We start from the raw sequence: 18,909 nt of genomic DNA, 5'->3' as shown, positions 1-18,909 counted from the left end.
AGAAGGAGTTTGGCAAGCAGAGCAATTTCAGATGACAGATCATTAGCACTCTGCCCTTATTGAACTGCATCAATAATAATTAAATGTGCTACCTTATCCCTACAGTAGATGGAAGCATCTCAGCTTAAGGTTGTCCTTTTTAATACAGCACTTGTACTACGATAACTTTAGTGCAAGCAGTAAAGGAAGGCATTTATTGACTGGCTTTCAATTTTTAATGAGTGCACCTTGAGTTTCCTTAAATCAATCCTGTGCTTTTTCAGGTCTGTGATTTTTGCATTATATTTCTATCGCTAACATTTGTTCCCACTTCCATGTGGTCGATTAAATTCATACAGTCGACCTCCCAAATCAGTCGTACACATCCTCTATCCATTTCCGGTGTATTTAAGTGAGATAAACTTCTGTGCTGATATACGTGCAGTTATATTTCCACTTTGCTCACCAAGTTGATTCATCTGTTGTAATCAGTGTTTCCAAACACGCCACTTCCACACAGAAATTACTTCTATTGCTTCTGATTTCAAATCATTACTTTAGTATCTTTATCTAAGGTACCTCTAATCTACTTCTATTCTTTCACTGCATCTAGCTATCTCTTCTACACTCTAGCTCTTCTTTATAAGTCTGGATTATCCATTATTTTCTGTTATTCTTTTATTAAGTTTTTGATCAATACAACTGCATCTTTCTTGCATCCACCCTGTTCATCTATTTCACTTTCCGTATAACTTTTGGCTTTATTTGATCAGTGCTGTATCACGCATTTTGCCCACATAATAATTTAATCCCCTGTAGTTCTTTGATTTATCACTAATGACCTTGTCTTTACATGAATTTGTGATCTCTGTGATCCTTCCAGTCCTTTAGCACCCTGTTTTCATTCCAAATTCTTGTTCATTTTTTTCACACTTGATCGCTGTTTCTTGCCTTAGTGAGGTAGCACCAGGAACAGATGAAGAATGGCTGTTTCTGCTCACATCCATTCTCTGGCTGTCATGTGTAATGCACTGAAACCACAGCTCCCCATCCACAATCAGGACCTACAGACCTTTTAATGGTTTATCGTGGATGCTTCACATGCCCTAGTTTTGCCCATTGACAGCAAGTCAACCCCAGGCGCCAGTTGCTCAAAATGTTTTTCACTCCATCTTTCCTTCTCCAACTTGGTCAACCCCATTCTGCTTGTTCCCTCAATTTCTGTCGCATAAATCCTCTTTGTCAACCTTTCCTCTCTCATTCTCTCCATATGTCCATATCATTTCAGCACACTCTCTTCAGCTCTTTCAATCAGACTCTTTTTAATATCACAGATCACTCTTAACCCTTAATCACTTCCTTGATCAAGCCATCTCACACCATATATTGTCCTAAAATACTTCATTTCCAACACATCCGCCCTCATCCACACATCATCATCTAAAGCCCATGCCTCGCATCCATATAACATTGGTGGGGATACTATTCCTTCGTACATACTCAGCTTTGCCCTTCCAGATAACATTGTCTTTCCGTATATTCTTCAACACTCCCAAAACTTTTGCCCCTTCACCCACCCACTTTCACTTGCAAGGTTCCATTCTCTACTGTGTCTACTCCCAGGTATCTAACACACCTCAATTCCTCCAATTTTTCTCCATTTATGCCCTATCTAACTTGTCCTTCAAGCTTGCTAAACCTAGTAACCTTGCTCTTATTCACATTTACTCTCAGGTTCCTCCTTTCATAATTCTTCCAAACTTATTTAACAACTTCTGCTGTTTCTCACTTTAATCCTTCACCTGTACTGTATCATAAGCAAACAACAAATGACTCACTTCCCAGGCCCTTTCATCCCTCACAGACTGCATACTTGCCCCTTTCTCCATGACTCTTGCATTTACCTTCTTCCCCACCCCATCTATACACAGATTGAACAATTATGGTGACATCACACATCCCTGCTGCAGGCCAACCTTCACTTGGAGATTCACTCTCCACTCTTTCTACTCATACACCCTTGATAAAAACATCTCTGCTTCTAGCAGCTTTCCTCCCACACCAAATACTCTTCGGACCTTCCACAAGGCATCTCTATCAACTCTATTGTATGCTTTCTCCAGATCCATAAAAGCTACATACAAATCCATCTGTTTCTCTAAGTATTTCTCACATACAATCTTTAAAGCAAACACCTGATCCATACATCCTTTCCCACTTCTGAAACCACACTGCTCCCCAATTTGATGCTCTGTATATGCCTTCACCCTCTCAATCAGTACCTTATACAACATATCAGGTATATTTGAGAAACTTGTACCTTTGCAGTTTGAACACTCACCTTTATCTCCTTTGTCTTTATACAATAGCACTATACATACATTTTGCCAATCCTCAGGCACCTTACCATGATCCACAGATACATTAAAGATCCTTACCATCCAATCAGCAGTGCAGTCTTCCCCTTCCTCAATAAATTCAACTGCAATACCATCCACTCCAGCCACCTTATGAAAGGCTTTCACTATCTCTTCTCTCTTCAGCAAACCTTTCTCATGACTCTAACTTCGCAAACTGCCCCAACCCAGACACCTTACATTTACCACTCTAACATGAAATACATTCAAAATACTTACTTACTTCATCACTACCTGTTATCACTTTCCCCCTTTTGCCCCCTTCATTCCTTCATTGATCATATTTGTTTTTTTGTTTTTCACACATTCTTTACATCCTTCCACAACTTTTCATTCTTTCAAAAGTTTAATGATACTCTCACCCAACTCTCATTTTCCCTCTCTTTCAACCCCTGCACCTTCCTTTTGACCCCCTGCTGCATTCTCTCATACATCCTCCAAACATTTGCACTCCTTCCATGTAAGTAACACCCAAACACCTCATTTCTTTTTTACTAGAAACTTTACTTCTCCATCCCACCACTCGCTACCCTTTCTAATCTGCCCCCGTCCCACCTTTTGTATGCTACATGCATCTCTTGCCCATGCCGGCACTGCTTCCATAAATACATCTCATTCCTCATCCAGTTCCCTTTCCTCATTTACTCTCAGCTTTTGCCATTCTACACTCAATATTTCCTGGTATTTCTTCATACAAGTCTCTTTTCCAAGCTCACTTACTCTCATCACTCTCTTCTCACTGATATTGTTTCCTCTTTTCCAAAAACCTCTACAAATCTTCATCCTTGTCTTCACATGATAGTGAACGTACATCCAAGCAGCAAGCAGCCTCTCTCAACATTTACATACAAAAATCTCTGTAATTACATGTTTATCAAGTAAGATGTAATATAATAATGCCCACTGACCATATCTCCTTCTCACATACATATACTTATGTGTGTTGCTCTTTTTCAACCAGGTATTCCCAGTCAACAGTCATTTTTCAGCACACACTTCCACAAGCTGTGCACCATTTCCATTCATTTCCACAAACTGTTCACCGTTACAGTTCATAACACTGCATACCCCATTTTCCCTAGTTACACCCCCAACTGCCACATTACTCACCTTTGCTTTTAAATCACCCATCACTAGCACCCAGTTTCGTACATCAGAACTACTGATACTCACTAAACTGCTCTCAAAACACTTGCCTTTCATAATCTTTCTTCTCATGGCTAGGTGCATAAGCACTTATAATCCCCCATCTCTCTCTGTCCATTTTCATTTTTACCCATATCAATTTAGAATTTACTTCTTTACACTCTGTCACTCTTCCATTGCTTCAGGAGTAGTGCCACCATTCTTCTAAGACTTTTCCAAACACTTCTTCCCCCAAACACTTCTTCCCCTTTATTCTTGAGCTTTAAGTTTAATCCCACTACTAGATGGCAACACCTCATCTTAAGGTTGTCTTATTCAACACTGCACTTATATTATGAGAACTTTAGTGCAAGCAGCAGAGGTAGGCATTTGTTGAGTTTCCCGACATCATTCCTCTGCTTTTCCAGGTCTGTGAGTTTTACATTATATGACAATATATTGCTCCTCCTGTTATCATTAACATTTGTCCTTACTTCCATGTGATGGATCAAATTCATACTGCTAAACCCTCAAATCATTCATACACATCCTTAACCCATTTTCAGTGTATAAAAGGGCTATAAAGTTCTGTGCTGATATGTGCTTTTGATATTTTTTACGTTGCATACAGAGTTGTTTTGTTTAGTGTTAACAAGTTTCCATACACTACTTCCACCTAGAAATTGCTTGCATTGCATCTAATTTCAAATCGTTACTTTAGCATCTTTATCTAAGGTACCTCTAACCTCATTCTATTTTCTCACTGCATCTACCCATCTCTTCTGCAGTCTGGCTTTGCATTTTCAGTTTGGTAGCAGTTGGTAGGCAGACAGAGACCAGGGAGGTATATTACCAGTATTACCCACCGGGTATCAGGAGGGTTAGTGACATTGGCCTAGAAAGCCAGCACTTTAACGGCTGTCAAGTTGCACTCTTCTGATCCAGGTAGCTGTCTTTTCTCTCTGCCTCACTAAAATATGGACTACTGACATTCTGTCCACAAACATACAATCTCTCCTTGTTATATGCAACATTTGACAACACTTAACTCACTCAGTTCATTCTTCGTAACTCTAGATTTTCCAGTTGTGAGCAGTGTGTGCTAGCCCTGCCTTTTAGCAAAATGATAGTAGTAGTAGATAGTAGCAGTAGGTAGGAATATTTAGGCTGGAGCATTAGGTAGAAAAAAAAAAATAGTAGTAGTAAGGAGGAGCATTAAATATTAGTAGCCATTAGGAACATTAGGTAGGAGCTTCTGCAAACACTGTGCTAAACTTGCCCTATTCCAGTGTCCTGTTAAAGGTGAGGCACTAAAGGCCAATAAGCGGCACTGGAGTTCTTTAGTTAAGGAGACTCTGTTGCCGTGGTCACCCCTTTGAGGGAGTTCCAATTGGAACAGGCATCAGAGATAGATAGATAGTTATCCATAATTTTTATCTTTATTCTTATATTAAATTTCTGATCAACACAGCTGTGTCTTTCTTGTATCCACCCTGTTTATCTCCTGTTTCACTTTTTGTAAATTTTTGGTTTTATTTGATCAATGCTATATAACACAATTGCCCATGTAATATTCTACTCCCCAGTAGTTCTTATATTGATCACACACTTTTGCCTCTACATGTCTATATGATCTCTGTGATTCCTCCAATCCTTGGGCACCCTGCTCTCATTCCAGGTTCTCATTCATATTACAAGAATATCTTTCTGTACCATCTCACCCTCTCTTTCAGCATAAAGCTCTTCAATTGCACGGTGTGCTTAAGGTGCAGTTTATACTTTACCTTTCTCTTTTACCTTTCCCTCTAATCCCTCCCCATACTTATGTTGTATAGAACACTCACTCATTCCACCTGGTTTACCTCCTTTTCCTTTTTTAGTGGATATGGATATTATTGCTTCCTGTACTTCTTAAAGTAATTAATAACTTCAAAATAGTCATATCACTTTCCAAACATGAGATAAATCTGGCAAGTAGCAGCTGGTGGTGTCAATGTGAAAACATTTATATCATCTTTATTGCTCTTGACAAAAGGTAGTTACTGTTGCAACTTAGATTTATTTCTAAGACATATATATTTACTTCTAAGACTGATATAATCCACTGGACACCGAAAATACTTTAAAAAATTGAAAAGTTTTTTCTAATCTAAAAAAAATGCAGGCATTGAGGCATGGATTTGGTGGCTTTTGTCCAAAGGTAGTTACTGCTGCAACTTGGATTACTTCTAAGAATGACATAACCCAGTGTACATTAAACATACTCTTAGAAAATTTGAAATTTTTAATGTAGTAATTTAAAGAATTGTAGGCATCATGGCATGGATTGAGGGGGGGGGGGTTAGTGTTTCTTTGGGTGATGGGGGAAGTGAGATTCCAGTGATCAGTTGTATCTGTATTTATTAATGCAATATGGGTTTTGCTACTTACAATAGACTTTTCCTTTGATATGTTGCTCAAAAATATGATTTAAATGCATGGTTATTCTTTTTATTTAATCTGTATACTTGCATTCCCATTTCCATGTAGTGAATCAATTGCACATAAATTCTCAGTTCACCCAAACATAACCTTAACATGTATCCATTGTACTAAAGTGAACAAGGGCTTGTGCACTGATGTAAGCAGGACATAATTTTTCATTATTCATTTTAAGTTGAATGGTCGAGAAAGAGTATCATCTCTGTTCACACATCCACCTCTACACTGAAAATCTTCTCTGCACTTTTGGCATACTTATCTGAAATATCTTCAGTCAAAGGAATTCCCTTACTTCATCTGTCCATTTTTTCAACAATCCACCTCTTCTCTTTGTCCATTTCTCCTGCATTTTACACAAATTTTTTTGATCATCTCTCATTTGTCATGTATCCTGCATAACCACATCCTTGTAGAGACTCACCTGTGTGTTTTTCTGAAATACTACGTATCTTTCTTACAGCTTTATTATTTTCTATAGCTATACATTATGAATAATTAATATGTAATATTCTTTTCTTTTACCTTGAGAGACCAAAGAAAAATAATGGTTTCACATCCACAGAACAAAATTTCCATTATGCACGTTTTAGTCTGCTACTTGAAAAATACTCCATTTGCCAGAGTTTTCAGTAAACCTGCAGTTTTTTTCTTACATAAACCTGCAATTTTTTTTCTTGCATAACCCTGCTTTCAACTTCATTTGTGAACCTACAATTTTTCTTTCTTGCATAACCCTGCTTTCAACTGCATTTCTTTTACTGCCAGCCATTGTGTTCATCACTCTCAAATACCCAAAATCATTAGCAAGTTGAAACAGGAGCTGAACTAGGACAGGTGATCACTTACAATAAGTTCATTTCTAAAATTCTCCTTGAACATGCATTCTGTCTTCCTAGTTCACAGATTCACTTCACAGAAAAGCATCATTCACATACAGCAACTGTTGAAGCTTCCACTTTGTTACACCATGGTTCAGCAGGTTATTACAGTCATTCTTACCTAATCCTCATCTTGCAAAGTGTTCCATCCATAAAAACACTAGAGGAAACCTTTATATGACATTTCATAGCCTTGCAATATTTCACATTCACTTCAAACCACTCACATATACCACTATTCACATTCACACATTCATCTTGCAAAGTGTTCCATCCATAAAATCACTAGAGGAAACCTTGATATGATATTTCATAGCCTTGGAATATTTCACATTCACTTCAAACCTTTCACATATACCACCATTCACATTCACACAAGCATTGCTTCAATTATGTGCTTGTACTGTAATTTCTTTTAACATAACTCAATGAGTTCCTTATTCCTTCCCTAGAGCAAAACGTGAAACAGCAAGAGAAGTTGGAGGTCGCTTTGTAATGTCTCATATGTGGGATTTAGAGGACCCTCGCCTCCTTGTCTGTGAGGCTAAGTCTCTTCACAGCACCAAGAAGCAGAGGGATCATTACTTAAGCTCAACTAGTAAGGAGGATAGGGTAAGCAGTACAAATGAATTTGAAAATCCAAGACCTTGCATATTTTAAACTTTTATACACCTAGTTTTTCTTGAAATGTTAACATCTTAGGCTGAGGACACCAACAGATTTGGAATAATTTATTGAACTACCAGCTGCATTCAGCACTGTGGCATCACATTGACTTCAGAAAAGTTAAAAACATTCCTAATGTAAACCAAGTTTTAGAAATGTAGTTGGATGATTGTTTGTGGGCCATGCAAAAGAAATGTGGGGCAGGGTTAAAGAAATGAAGAGGGAAAGGTTATGCCTTACTTGCTGTAGACTGTAGGTAAAAAGAGTGTTAGCTCTAACATTATTATTAGGAATATTCCATGAAAAAATATTGATTCTTTATTAATTCAAGAATATGAATCGAGACATACAGAAATGAATTCCCTTCCATATAGTGTACATATCAACAACAATTTGTACATGAGTAATCTGAAAATTTTTGAAAGTTTTGAAACTTGAGTATGTAAGAATAATTTTATTGCATATGTAATGAGGATTTATACAGTGACAGCATACCAAACAGTACCTGTCTTTTATGGGGGTATCTGCTATCTGTGGTATGTATTGAGCTTTGAATTTGTATACAGTATACAATAATGTTCAACTATAAATCATGAGTCAAAGTATATTCTTATAGTTAATTACATTTCTCAGCTTTACAGGTTAGTGTTGGGAACAGCAGTACAGTGGCTTCAGTGGCACACGTCAAGTCCCTAGCTGTTATTTACAATGTACCAAAATCAAAATCTAACATTCATACATTCATAGCCAAGCCGCATAGACTACTCCATGTTATACCTTGAGCACCTCATACACCTTGGTTCAGCCTAGTTCCCTTAACCAGTAGGCATGGTTGAAAAATACCATTATTCCGTGCAAAGAAAAAGAGGATCAGAGTCTTTACCCTCTGTCAAGTGATAGAGGAGCATTCAAAAGTAACTGCAAATATACAGAAACGTATATTACTACCTTTGTCATGGCTTGGGGTTTGAATCATATTTTTGACAGCTCCTAACTGGATCTGAAGATGTAAAGATGACTTCTTTGTTTCACTTGGCTTGTATTCCAACTATTCTAATTACGAACATAGGCACAGCATTTTTTTGGTAAATATTGTGGATTTTTTTTCATACTTGATTGCCTTTTCCCACATTATCAGGGTAGTGCTAGGAACAGATGAAGTAAGGTCCCATCCACTCACATCCATTCTCTAGCTGTCATGGATAATGCACAGAAACCACAGCTACCCATGCATAACCATGCCCCACAAACCTTTCCAAGGTTTACCCCAGATGCTTCACATGCCCATTTTTTGCTTTCCGAGATAATGTTCTCGACTTCCCACACATTCTTCAAGGCTCCCAGAATTTTCGCCCCCTCCCCCACCCTATGATCCACTTTCGCTTCCATGGTTCCATCCGTTGCCAGATCCACTCCCAGATATCTAAAACACTTCACTTCCTCCAGTTTTTCTCCATTCAAACTCACCTCCCAATTGACTTGACCCTCAACCCTACTGTACCTAATAACCTTGCTCTTATTCACATTTACTCTTAACTTTCTTCTTTCACACACTTTACCAAACTCAGTCACCAGCTTCTGCAGTTTCTCACATGAATCAGCCACCAGCGCTGTATCATCAGCGAACAACAACTGACTCACTTCCCAAGCTCTCTCATCCCCAACAGACTTCATACTTGCCCCTCTTTCCAAAACTCTTGCATTCACCTCCCTAACAACCCCGTCCATAAACAAATTAAACAACCATGGAGACATCACACACCCCTGCCGCAAACCTACATTCACTGAGAACCAATCACTTTCCTCTCTTCCTACACGTACACATGCCTTACATCCTCGATAAAAACTTTTCACTGCTTCTAACAACTTTCCTCCCACACCATATATTCTTAATACCTTCCACAGAGCATCTCTATCAACTCTATCATATGCCTTCTCCAGATCCATAAATGCTACATACAAATCCATTTGCTTTTCTAAGTATTTCTCACATACATTCTTCAAAGCAAACACCTGATCCACACATCCTCTACCACTTCTGAAACCAAACTGCTCTTCCCCAATCTGATGCTCTGTACATGCCTTCACCCTCTCAATCAATACCCTCCCATATAATTTACCAGGAATACTCAACAAACTTATACCTCTGTAATTTGAGCACTCACTCTTATCCCCTTTGCCTTTGTATAATGGCACTATGCACGCATTCCGCCAATCCTCAGGCACCTCACCGTGAGTCATACATACATTAAATAACCTTACCAACCAATTTTGTTCAGATATATCCAGATGAATTTGGAAAAGGGTAAAAGAAGCAATTTAAATGAATAAAAGGAAAAATGGTTTATTAGAAATGATGGGACCATTTCCTTTTATAATGACTGGAGGTGGTGATGCAAGTAATATAAGAATGTAAAATTTTGGCATTATTTTTAGTTGGGCATGAAGATTAAAAGTTTTCTCGATGTAATTATGAGAATGTTTGTTCTAAGACTAATTTTTGTATATTGCAGCCAGCAGTTACATTGGTATCTCTATTTGTGAGTCCTGATCATGGCACCATTGTCCAAGACACATTCCCACTGAGTCCTACATACTCTCGCCTCCTTGGAGTTCAAGTCCCCTTCTTTTATCTTCTCAATGCCCATGATCCTGATAAAAAGGTTTGTTGATGGATTTCTGGTTACATTGTATATTTTATTTTTATAATTTTTGTAGAATGAACCACACTGTAAACCCTACTTTATACATTTCTTTTACTGTGTACAGAAAGCATTCAAAAGAGTAGAAAGTAATGGCTATACCAACAACTGGTGTTAATGGAAGTGAGACAGTAGGTGTGAGTGCATGAAGTTCACAAGCAAGGAGATTTGGAAACTACAAAAACTTCAATAGGTTTAGGCTTCATAAGCTGAGATTGTGGTGGTAAATCAGGCCTGATTACCATGTATGAATAGTGGATTAAGTACTCATGGGAACTGCTGAAGAAAGAAATCTAGAAAGATATAAGAATGAGTCAGTAATAAGAGGTGGGCTACATGGAGGTAACAAAGGCACAGCAGTGCAGAATGATACCTCAGTCATAATCATGCACGCTAGTAAACAAGGCCTGGTACAGGTAGTTCAGATAGTCATCAAGAAAACAATTTGACGAAAGCCATATGCTTGAAAGAAGTAGAATGGCATGATATAAATAATTGTTAACTGTAGTATTTGTTGCTTGAGCAACTCAGATTTTTTTTTTTTGAGATATGACTTAAAGATTATATGTTTTCTAAGAAGTCATTTGATAACTAAAGCTGCTCATGAAGTACATAGTGAGACTGTAACAAAAGGACAGGAAAATTATACAATAAATTTCCTGGAAAACATTAGGGTAAAGCGGTTGGATAACAGTTAGTGACTGATATGAATTCACATTTATCAACTTAGTGAATGGAGGAATCACTGTATCCGTTGAAGTGTAAAACAAAAGCTTGAACTTTTAGGTATGTCATAAGCAAGGCTATGAAATTTTCATTGCAGATGAACTTAGAACCTGAGATAATGTTTAATGTGAGGTTAAGGGAGCTTAGTGTTAACACCATTCAAAAGAAAGTTCATGTAGAACATTGAAGATTTTCAGTGAGGTTATTATCAAGTTTTACTCTAGGTGCAAAGGAAAACTATGAGGATACTGTACCAACAGAAGTTATGGCAAAGGTCTTGGGCATATTGAGGAGTATGTGGAAAGAGAGGTCACTGTCTGTGAGGGTAAAGATGGTTACGATTGATGGTATAGTCGTCTCGATAATTTTTAGTATGTGAGGTGTAGGCCTGATGAAAAATAAAGAGGATGGATGTGTCGAAAATGAAGTGTTTAAGGTTAATATATGGTATGAGGAGGGTTGATTGTATAACAAATGATAGGGTAAGAGTATGTATGAGAGAGCTAAAGAGGGAATGCTAAAAAGGTTCAGACAAATGGAGGGGATAAGTGAGGATAGGCTGACTAATAGGGCATATATGTCTGACAGGGAGCAAACAAGGAAAAGGGGGAAACAAAGGAGGAACTTAATACTGAGCAAAAGGTGCTGTAAGTTTTGAGGGTATGAACACGCAGGATGTTGTGTTGTGTGCAGGGGACATTGAATTAGAGCGACATGGTATATAGGGGCGACAGCTTGTCAGACTGAACAATGGCATGTGGAGTGTTCATGGTAAATGACAGAGAGGTCTGTGGTGCTTGTCTGTTGTGAGGGGCTCTGGTTTTGGTGCAATATACATGACAGCTCGAGCTTGGATGTGAGCAAGTGAGGCTGTTCTTTACCAGTTCCTGATGCTACCTTGCTATGCAGGGAAATGGTGAATAAGTATGAAATACAGGGGTGCTGTGGTTTCAATGCATTACACATGATTGCTAGAGAATGGATGTGAGCGAATGAGGCCTACCTCGCTGTCGAAGGATATGACAAAGTAAGAAAAAACCTGCTTACTCATTTCCTGCTTTAGGAGTCTGCTGTACCTTTATGAGGCTCCTGCAGCACACAGGAAGCTGGCCACTTCCAATGGTTGCGACCAAAGGTCATACAATGTTGTGAAGTTTTCTGTGCTTCTATGTGTTGAGACTGCAGGTCAACTGATTAGTAAGTGCTTGGTGTCTTCTATATAATAGGTGCATCATGGTCATGAAGGGTCTTGGAATGTGTTGAAATGATGTTTGTGGTGTTGTACTGATGGGTGGTGTTTAGAGCATAAGTGGGATAGTGTGGCTAACTCATGTTTGTCTGGTGGGATGAAATTTAAGAATGAAATGGAAGGTCAGTTGTTTAATGCTTGTTTGGTTATTTCAGTGTGCACGTGTTTTGTTAGTTTTATAACTGTTGGGAATGGGGGATCTATGAGTAAAGGTTACTGAAGAGTGAGGCAGGGGTAAACTCTTTATTTCTACTTGAGGGTTGGTGGTTAGTTATAGAGTGGTTTGGATAGTAGGGGTCTAGTGATGTTGCACAGACTTGAGTGCCAAGCATATTGAGGTGGGGGAGGGAAACCACCAGAAGTAGAGAGAATTATCTAATCAAGAGAGTAAGGCATGTAACCAAATAGGAAGAGAGGAAGATGAATGGTTCCAGGTGAAAGTGGGTCTGTGAAAAGGGTGTGTGCTGTCACCAAAGATTTTACATCTGCTTATGGATGGAGTGATAAGGTAAGTAATATAAGGAGTGAGGAGTTGATTTACAGTCTGTTAGACATTAGCAGGGCCTGGAAGATGAGTCAGTTGTTGTCTGCAACAGCTAGAGTAAGAAGTAACTTAACTGAGAACATGCAGAAGGTAATTCTGCTGTTACTGGTTGATGACCCTCATGACCCTAATGCTTCATCCATGATTATCACCATTTATCTAGTTTATGGATTACCAGCATTTTTGGCTAGTATTCACTTATACTGTATTTATACTGAATTATATTACTGTACTTATTATTGATGTATTAGTTGCATTTCTATGTCAGTTAGTGAGCTAATAATGGTACTAGGACAGGTCCTAGACCATATCTCCTTTTTCACTCTGTTAGTAGTAGTTCTCTTTGAATCATTTCACCTTAAATGCCATTTTATAGAAACATGTTGCTCAGTTTAAAGGGGGGAGACCTGTATGTGAAAGTAGTATCTGTAAAAGCAGATATCGCTTAAGGCTTGCTGACAATGAGGTTTCCATCATTTATGTGTATTCCATGGATTTTCCTTGTACTGTGACAGCAATATCACTTTATTGGTCACTCTCTTTTTTTCATCACTTCATCCTCCTTTATTAGATTATGTACTTTTGCTTATCTCTTCTGAAAACCTTTAATCTCTGTTAACATATTCTAGCCCTTCTTATGATATTATGTACTTTATCTGGAGTGATCTTTATCGGAACAGCTATTTTATGTTTATGTCAAAATTTTAAATTATTTTATTTACTATCTCCTTTCCAGTCAGATGCCAAGGCCGTGACACAGAAAGTGATGCGGGATTTTGTGGGTTTAGAGAGTTGTGATAAACCCACTAAAGATGCCATGCTTAACTTCTCTTTCTACCTGTCCATTGGGAATATGGATGATGCTTTCAAAGCCATTAAGGCTATCAAAAGGTAAAGTGTAAATGTGACATATATCTTATAATCTATCCCATGAGATAGGGGAGAAGACTGATTACTTATGTATCCCTTGCAATAGTATTGGACAATGCTCATGGATGGTTGCCTCCCACTTACTACTACAAAATGCAAGAGGTACATGGGTTGTACTCTTTCTTCCCCGTTTCTGGGATAATTTTACACTCATCAGATTCACAAGAAATTCTGACACCTTAGAATGAATTTTACTGTAGTATTGTTGACACCAGTATGAGTGTGAAGTTCATAATTAAACACATATGGAATTAGGAACAGGATTACTTATAATAAATGGCTTAATATTAATTTTTCTGTCACCTGGTTTTACAGTTGTGATTGAGTCTTGTAGATACTATATTTTACTTATTGCATATTATTTCTAGTATCCATAACTGTTGTTGTGATGTATTTTTTTTAAATGAATTTTCATTTCTGTTAAACAGTGAAACAGTTTGGGAAAATATGGCCAAGATGTGTGTCAAAACAAAACGTTTAGATGTGGCTGCTCTCTGTCTGGGCAACATGGGTCATGCAAGGGGAGCTAGAGCTCTCCGACAATCTATGAAGGAACCGCAGTTAGATGCCAGGGTGGCTATGTTGGCTTTACAGCTTGGTATGCTGGTAAGAATATTGTCTGACTTGTTTTTCATTTATGTTGACTGTTTTTCTCAATTGCTTTGATACTTAAAACAAAAGTTTCATAAACGGCTTATTGTATTTTATCTTTTCAGCAACAAGTATCTTGAAGTATTGATAGACTGCCTAGAATGGGGTGATTGAAAGGATATAACTATATCTTTTTATCCTTATATGCAAGTACAAGTCAAATCCACATGGATAATTTCACCATAATATGCAGCCTGACTTGTCTTTCTTCCTTTTCTTACCTGACTTGCTTTCTTTTTTTTGTCAAATTACATAAAACTGATTTGTTTCCGTATTATGCCAATGAGTGAGCTGTGCAAGGTCTTGTTAGATATTCTGATAAATGCATATGACTGCATATCTTTATTATCAGACCTTTCACAAGGTGTAATTCTGTATCATGTTTTTCCTTTTCAGCCTCTCTGTTCCTCCTACCCTGCATAGCTTATTCACATGCATTTAGTAATTCTATATTCATTATTTGATATGCCCTTATTACTGCTGACCATCGGATGGTCATACCTAATTCTCAGGAAATTCCTTTCCTACTCCAGATGTCAATTAGCAGTCGTATGTAAGATCACTATCCTAGTTTAGTACATTGTAGAAAGAAACACTACACCTTAATGCACTTAAAAGGCTTATATTGTTGTAATGGTTGGCACTAGTTATCTGCTGGATGCCCATTAGTGAAATTCCATTATAGCCGGTTCATTTCTTTTTTTTTTTGTGTGTGACCAATATGGCATATGCAAGTATTATGCCCCAATCAAGGCCATCTCGATAGAAAGAAAAGAGTTCAAAGTTAAAACTAGATTGAAAATCCAAGATGTTGGTGAATACTATTTGGAAAACCCAACTATGTAGAGAGGGTAGAAATATTAAGTACTGCATGAAGGTACAGTATAGTACATTTGTTTTTACCTTCCTGCCCTAGGAACCTCTTCTTTGGAGCTCCTGTGTTACTCAGAAAGCCAATCATGTTCTCAGGTTGGGACCATGGGTCAAGGGGTAAAATTACCTATTTTAACTGTATAAGGAGGGAGTTTTATATTTGTGGGGCCCCATCCCTTGAACACTCTCTATCATCGTACAACCCCTTGAATTTATGTATGCTATCTGCTGTGTGTTGTGCATGTGTTTGGGTGAAGTTAGTGCAGGAGGATTTAGGGCATGGGGGGTCTTGAGATATGATGAATTAATGACTGTGATGTTGGTGAGATGGATGGTGCCCAGCGTACAGATGAGAAAGTGTAATTTGATGTCTGGGGAGTGTGGTTTCAGATGGGTATATGCATGGTGGGTTGGTGTTTATGTCTGAGTTGGGAGGGTGGTAGTTTAGTGTTTTTCAGATTATTTTGGTTTGTATATTTTTTGTCAGTATTGTATTTGGTAAGAATGTAGGAATCAGTGATTGTGGAGCAGGGGTAAGCTTTCTAATTGTACTTGGGAGATGGTGGATAGTTATAAACTTATTTAGGTGGGTACCGTTATGTTTGAAGATGTAGGAGCCTCATCGGTGGTTTATGGATTTGAATCTTGGACTCTAAATGCAAAAGCTAGTAAGGGGATGGACATATTTGGAAATGAAATGTCTGAGAATAATATGTGGTGTGAAGTGGGTATGACAGTGTAAGGAACGACACTGTAACAGAGAGGTGTGGTAGTAAGTTGTGTGATTTAGAGACTTGACCAAGGTGTGCTAAAATGATTCAGATATATTCAGAGGATGAGTGAAGAAAGACTGACAGAGAGGATCTGTGCAAGAAATTAAGAGAGGAAGTACTTATAATGAGATTTTGCCAAGATGGTAGTGCTATTGCATGGCACTCTCCACATGTTTTGCTTGAAGAATAATACTGTTCCTCTGTTCTGATATGGCATTACATAAATATATGTTCTAGGATCTTTGGAGATTGATTTTAACCACATGACAAGTTTTGTTTTGAGTGATTCTGTTGCTGTTCAATGCATGTTTTATTTTCCTCCCAGTAATATGCTCAGTATTTGGCTGGGCTTTCAGATAATTTGGTCTAATTTATTTCTCATAGGTTCCATGATATTCTTTAAGATTCAACAACTTTATATCTTCTGCGTTGAGAGTCTTCCTGCCATGCATAAATTATTGTATAACTTTCTCAACTTCTTTCTAGGTTACATAGTTTAAGTTCTTTTAGCCTTTAATGTTAATTTTTACATTCCATTCCCCATTTTTGCTTGCAAAGTGCTTCTGAATTCTGTCTAATTTGTTTATTCCTGTTTCTTTCATTGGTGACAATATAACAGCAATACCATATTCAGTTTTGTTTCTTTTGTAAACATTAAATATTTTCATCAGTTATTTTCAGTCCTTGTACTGAATTTTCTCAAAATCATACCATTCCTTATTTGGCTTGATAATGCTATCTTATCAGTATGTTTTTTGAATTCTAATTTCTCATATGTCACCCAAAACTTTCTCTGCTTGGCTTTTATATGGTGTCACTGAAGAATACTTATTAATTCCATAACGTATTTGTTCATATGCGTTTTTTTTAAAAATTCCATCAGCGCCACTTCTGCCCATTTATATACTGTGTCTTTGCATCTCCATTTAATCAGGTTTTGATTTTATCATTTGGCTTACTTTAGTGTCATCAGCAGAGTTCCTAACTGTACTATGTTCTGCTTCCTTTTGGATGTATGATATCATTATTATGAATAGAACTGATTCTAACACTATTCCTAGTGATATCCTAAGTGGGACATCCTGGTTAGACTTGGTTCAGTTTGCTATATTAAAAACTCTAATCCTTTTTCCAATCTAACCCTTCAAGTTATGTTTAGCTGCTTTTTCAAGTAAAATTCTAAAGTATACTTTGTCAGAGACATGTGCAAAATTGAGTTAAACTATATCCATTCCTTTCCCTTGCATTAAAATTCCACATATGTCACTGTAAGGGTCTAAATTGGGCATGCTTACTTCTCCGTGGTACAAATTCGTTGGCCTTCATTTATATAGGTTTCTTGATCAGATGTTCAAAGACATGTCCTTTCATCACTCTTTAAAGGACTTCTGTTAGGTATTTGCTTGGGTCCTCCTTTGTGTATTGTTGGTATTACATATGCCAGTTTGTGAATGTCTGAAATTTTGCTTTCATCCAGACTTTGCCTCATCAGTAACATCATTGGCTTTTCTCTGGCCATTTCTATTTTCTTGGTTCTGGGGCTGAATTTTCACTCAGCTGATCACTTGCTCTGCTTATATCATCTTTGGATATATCATGACCTATAAGTGTTTCATCATGTTGGTTAAAAGGTCTTCATTTACTTTCTTCTTTCATTTTCAGCTGAAAACTGACTTGTATCATTGAGCTAATAACATGCATATTTTTGGGGGACAAAGTTCATACTTTACACCCATTTAAGATGGTTCAGTCTCTAATTTGTTGTGTTTTGCATTGTTCATGCATAGTAAATTAAAAGTAGTCTCATGTTCCTTTCCATGCTTGGTGTGACTCTTTCTTCATTCATTCTTTGTTCTTATCTATGGGATTTCATTATTTCCACATCTATATTTTATATTTTCTCTTTAAGTTCTTTGATTTTTGGTTCTGTCATTGCTAGCATTTTCTTTCTTTTTTCATTTATTCATTCACTTTTTCTACCTCTTCATATATTCTGCTTTGTATTATATGTCTTTTTATTCATACTAGCTCAATTGTGTCTTATTTCCTTGCTGTATATTTTCATATTTGCTGTGAAGTGAAAGAAAGAAACATAGGGGATGTGAACTAAGGTGACTTAATATCCTTGGCTTATAATTATATTAGCATTGCAAACACTATATTACAATTGCAAGTAAAATTTGCCATACCTTCTAGTATTAAAACCTCTTTAGTCACCTCTAGTGAATTATATTTTGAATTATTGATTTCACTGTGCTAGAGTTGCCTTTTGCCAGTGGCCTGTTTAAGGTTAAGGCACTAAAAGGCTAAGCAGCAGCACTGGAGTTCACTGTGGCTGCCCCCTTTAGGTAGTTTCTGAAGGGAACAGGCATCAGAATTTTTTTTCATACTTGATTGCCACTTCCCCCATTAGCAAGGTAGCGTTTGGAACAGATGAAGAAAGGCCACATCCGCTTACGTCCATTCTCTAGCTGTCATGTATAATGCATCAGAGATACAGATAGCTAGATAACCTATTCCAGTCTTTTCATCTGTTCTTATATATCAACCCATGCCTTTTTGTAAACTCCACTCTAGTCTCTCTCATTCATTTTGTACTCTTGAAATCTAAAATCAATCATGTTATCATAGTGCACTTACTGATTCCATCTTACTTTATTCTACATATCTGTGTCCGTCCTTCACAACTCTGAGACTGCACATATAATCCTGACCAGATTACCCTGATACTCAACTTTTTCTCTTATCTTTCCGTTTAGAGTCAGTCAACCAAGTGTCATTTATGCTTTATATATATATATATTTCATACTATTCACCATTTCCTGCATTAGCGAGGTAGCGTTAACAACAGAGGACTGGGCCTTTGAGGGAATATCCTCACCTGGCCCCCTTCTCTGTTCTTTCTTTTGGAAAA

The 18,909-nt window shown here is 37.5% G+C and overlaps 1 protein-coding gene across 1 annotated transcript in view; it reads left to right on the top strand.

Moving 5' to 3' along the window:
* The window catches only part of rempA (intraflagellar transport protein rempA), a 107,436-nt gene that overhangs the window by 36,473 nt on the left and 52,054 nt on the right, over positions 1-18,909 (top strand). The window contains exons 13-16 of the mRNA XM_071667897.1: positions 7,333-7,492; positions 10,060-10,209; positions 13,504-13,658; positions 14,126-14,303. Of these exons, the coding sequence (XP_071523998.1) occupies positions 7,333-7,492; positions 10,060-10,209; positions 13,504-13,658; positions 14,126-14,303 (643 nt within the window). The remainder of the gene's footprint in view (positions 1-7,332; positions 7,493-10,059; positions 10,210-13,503; positions 13,659-14,125; positions 14,304-18,909) is intronic.

This window comes from Panulirus ornatus, chromosome 12, assembly GCF_036320965.1.
Source record: "Panulirus ornatus isolate Po-2019 chromosome 12, ASM3632096v1, whole genome shotgun sequence".
NCBI lineage: Eukaryota > Metazoa > Arthropoda > Malacostraca > Decapoda > Palinuridae > Panulirus > Panulirus ornatus.
This window is presented reverse-complemented; position numbering and strand designations above follow the sequence as displayed.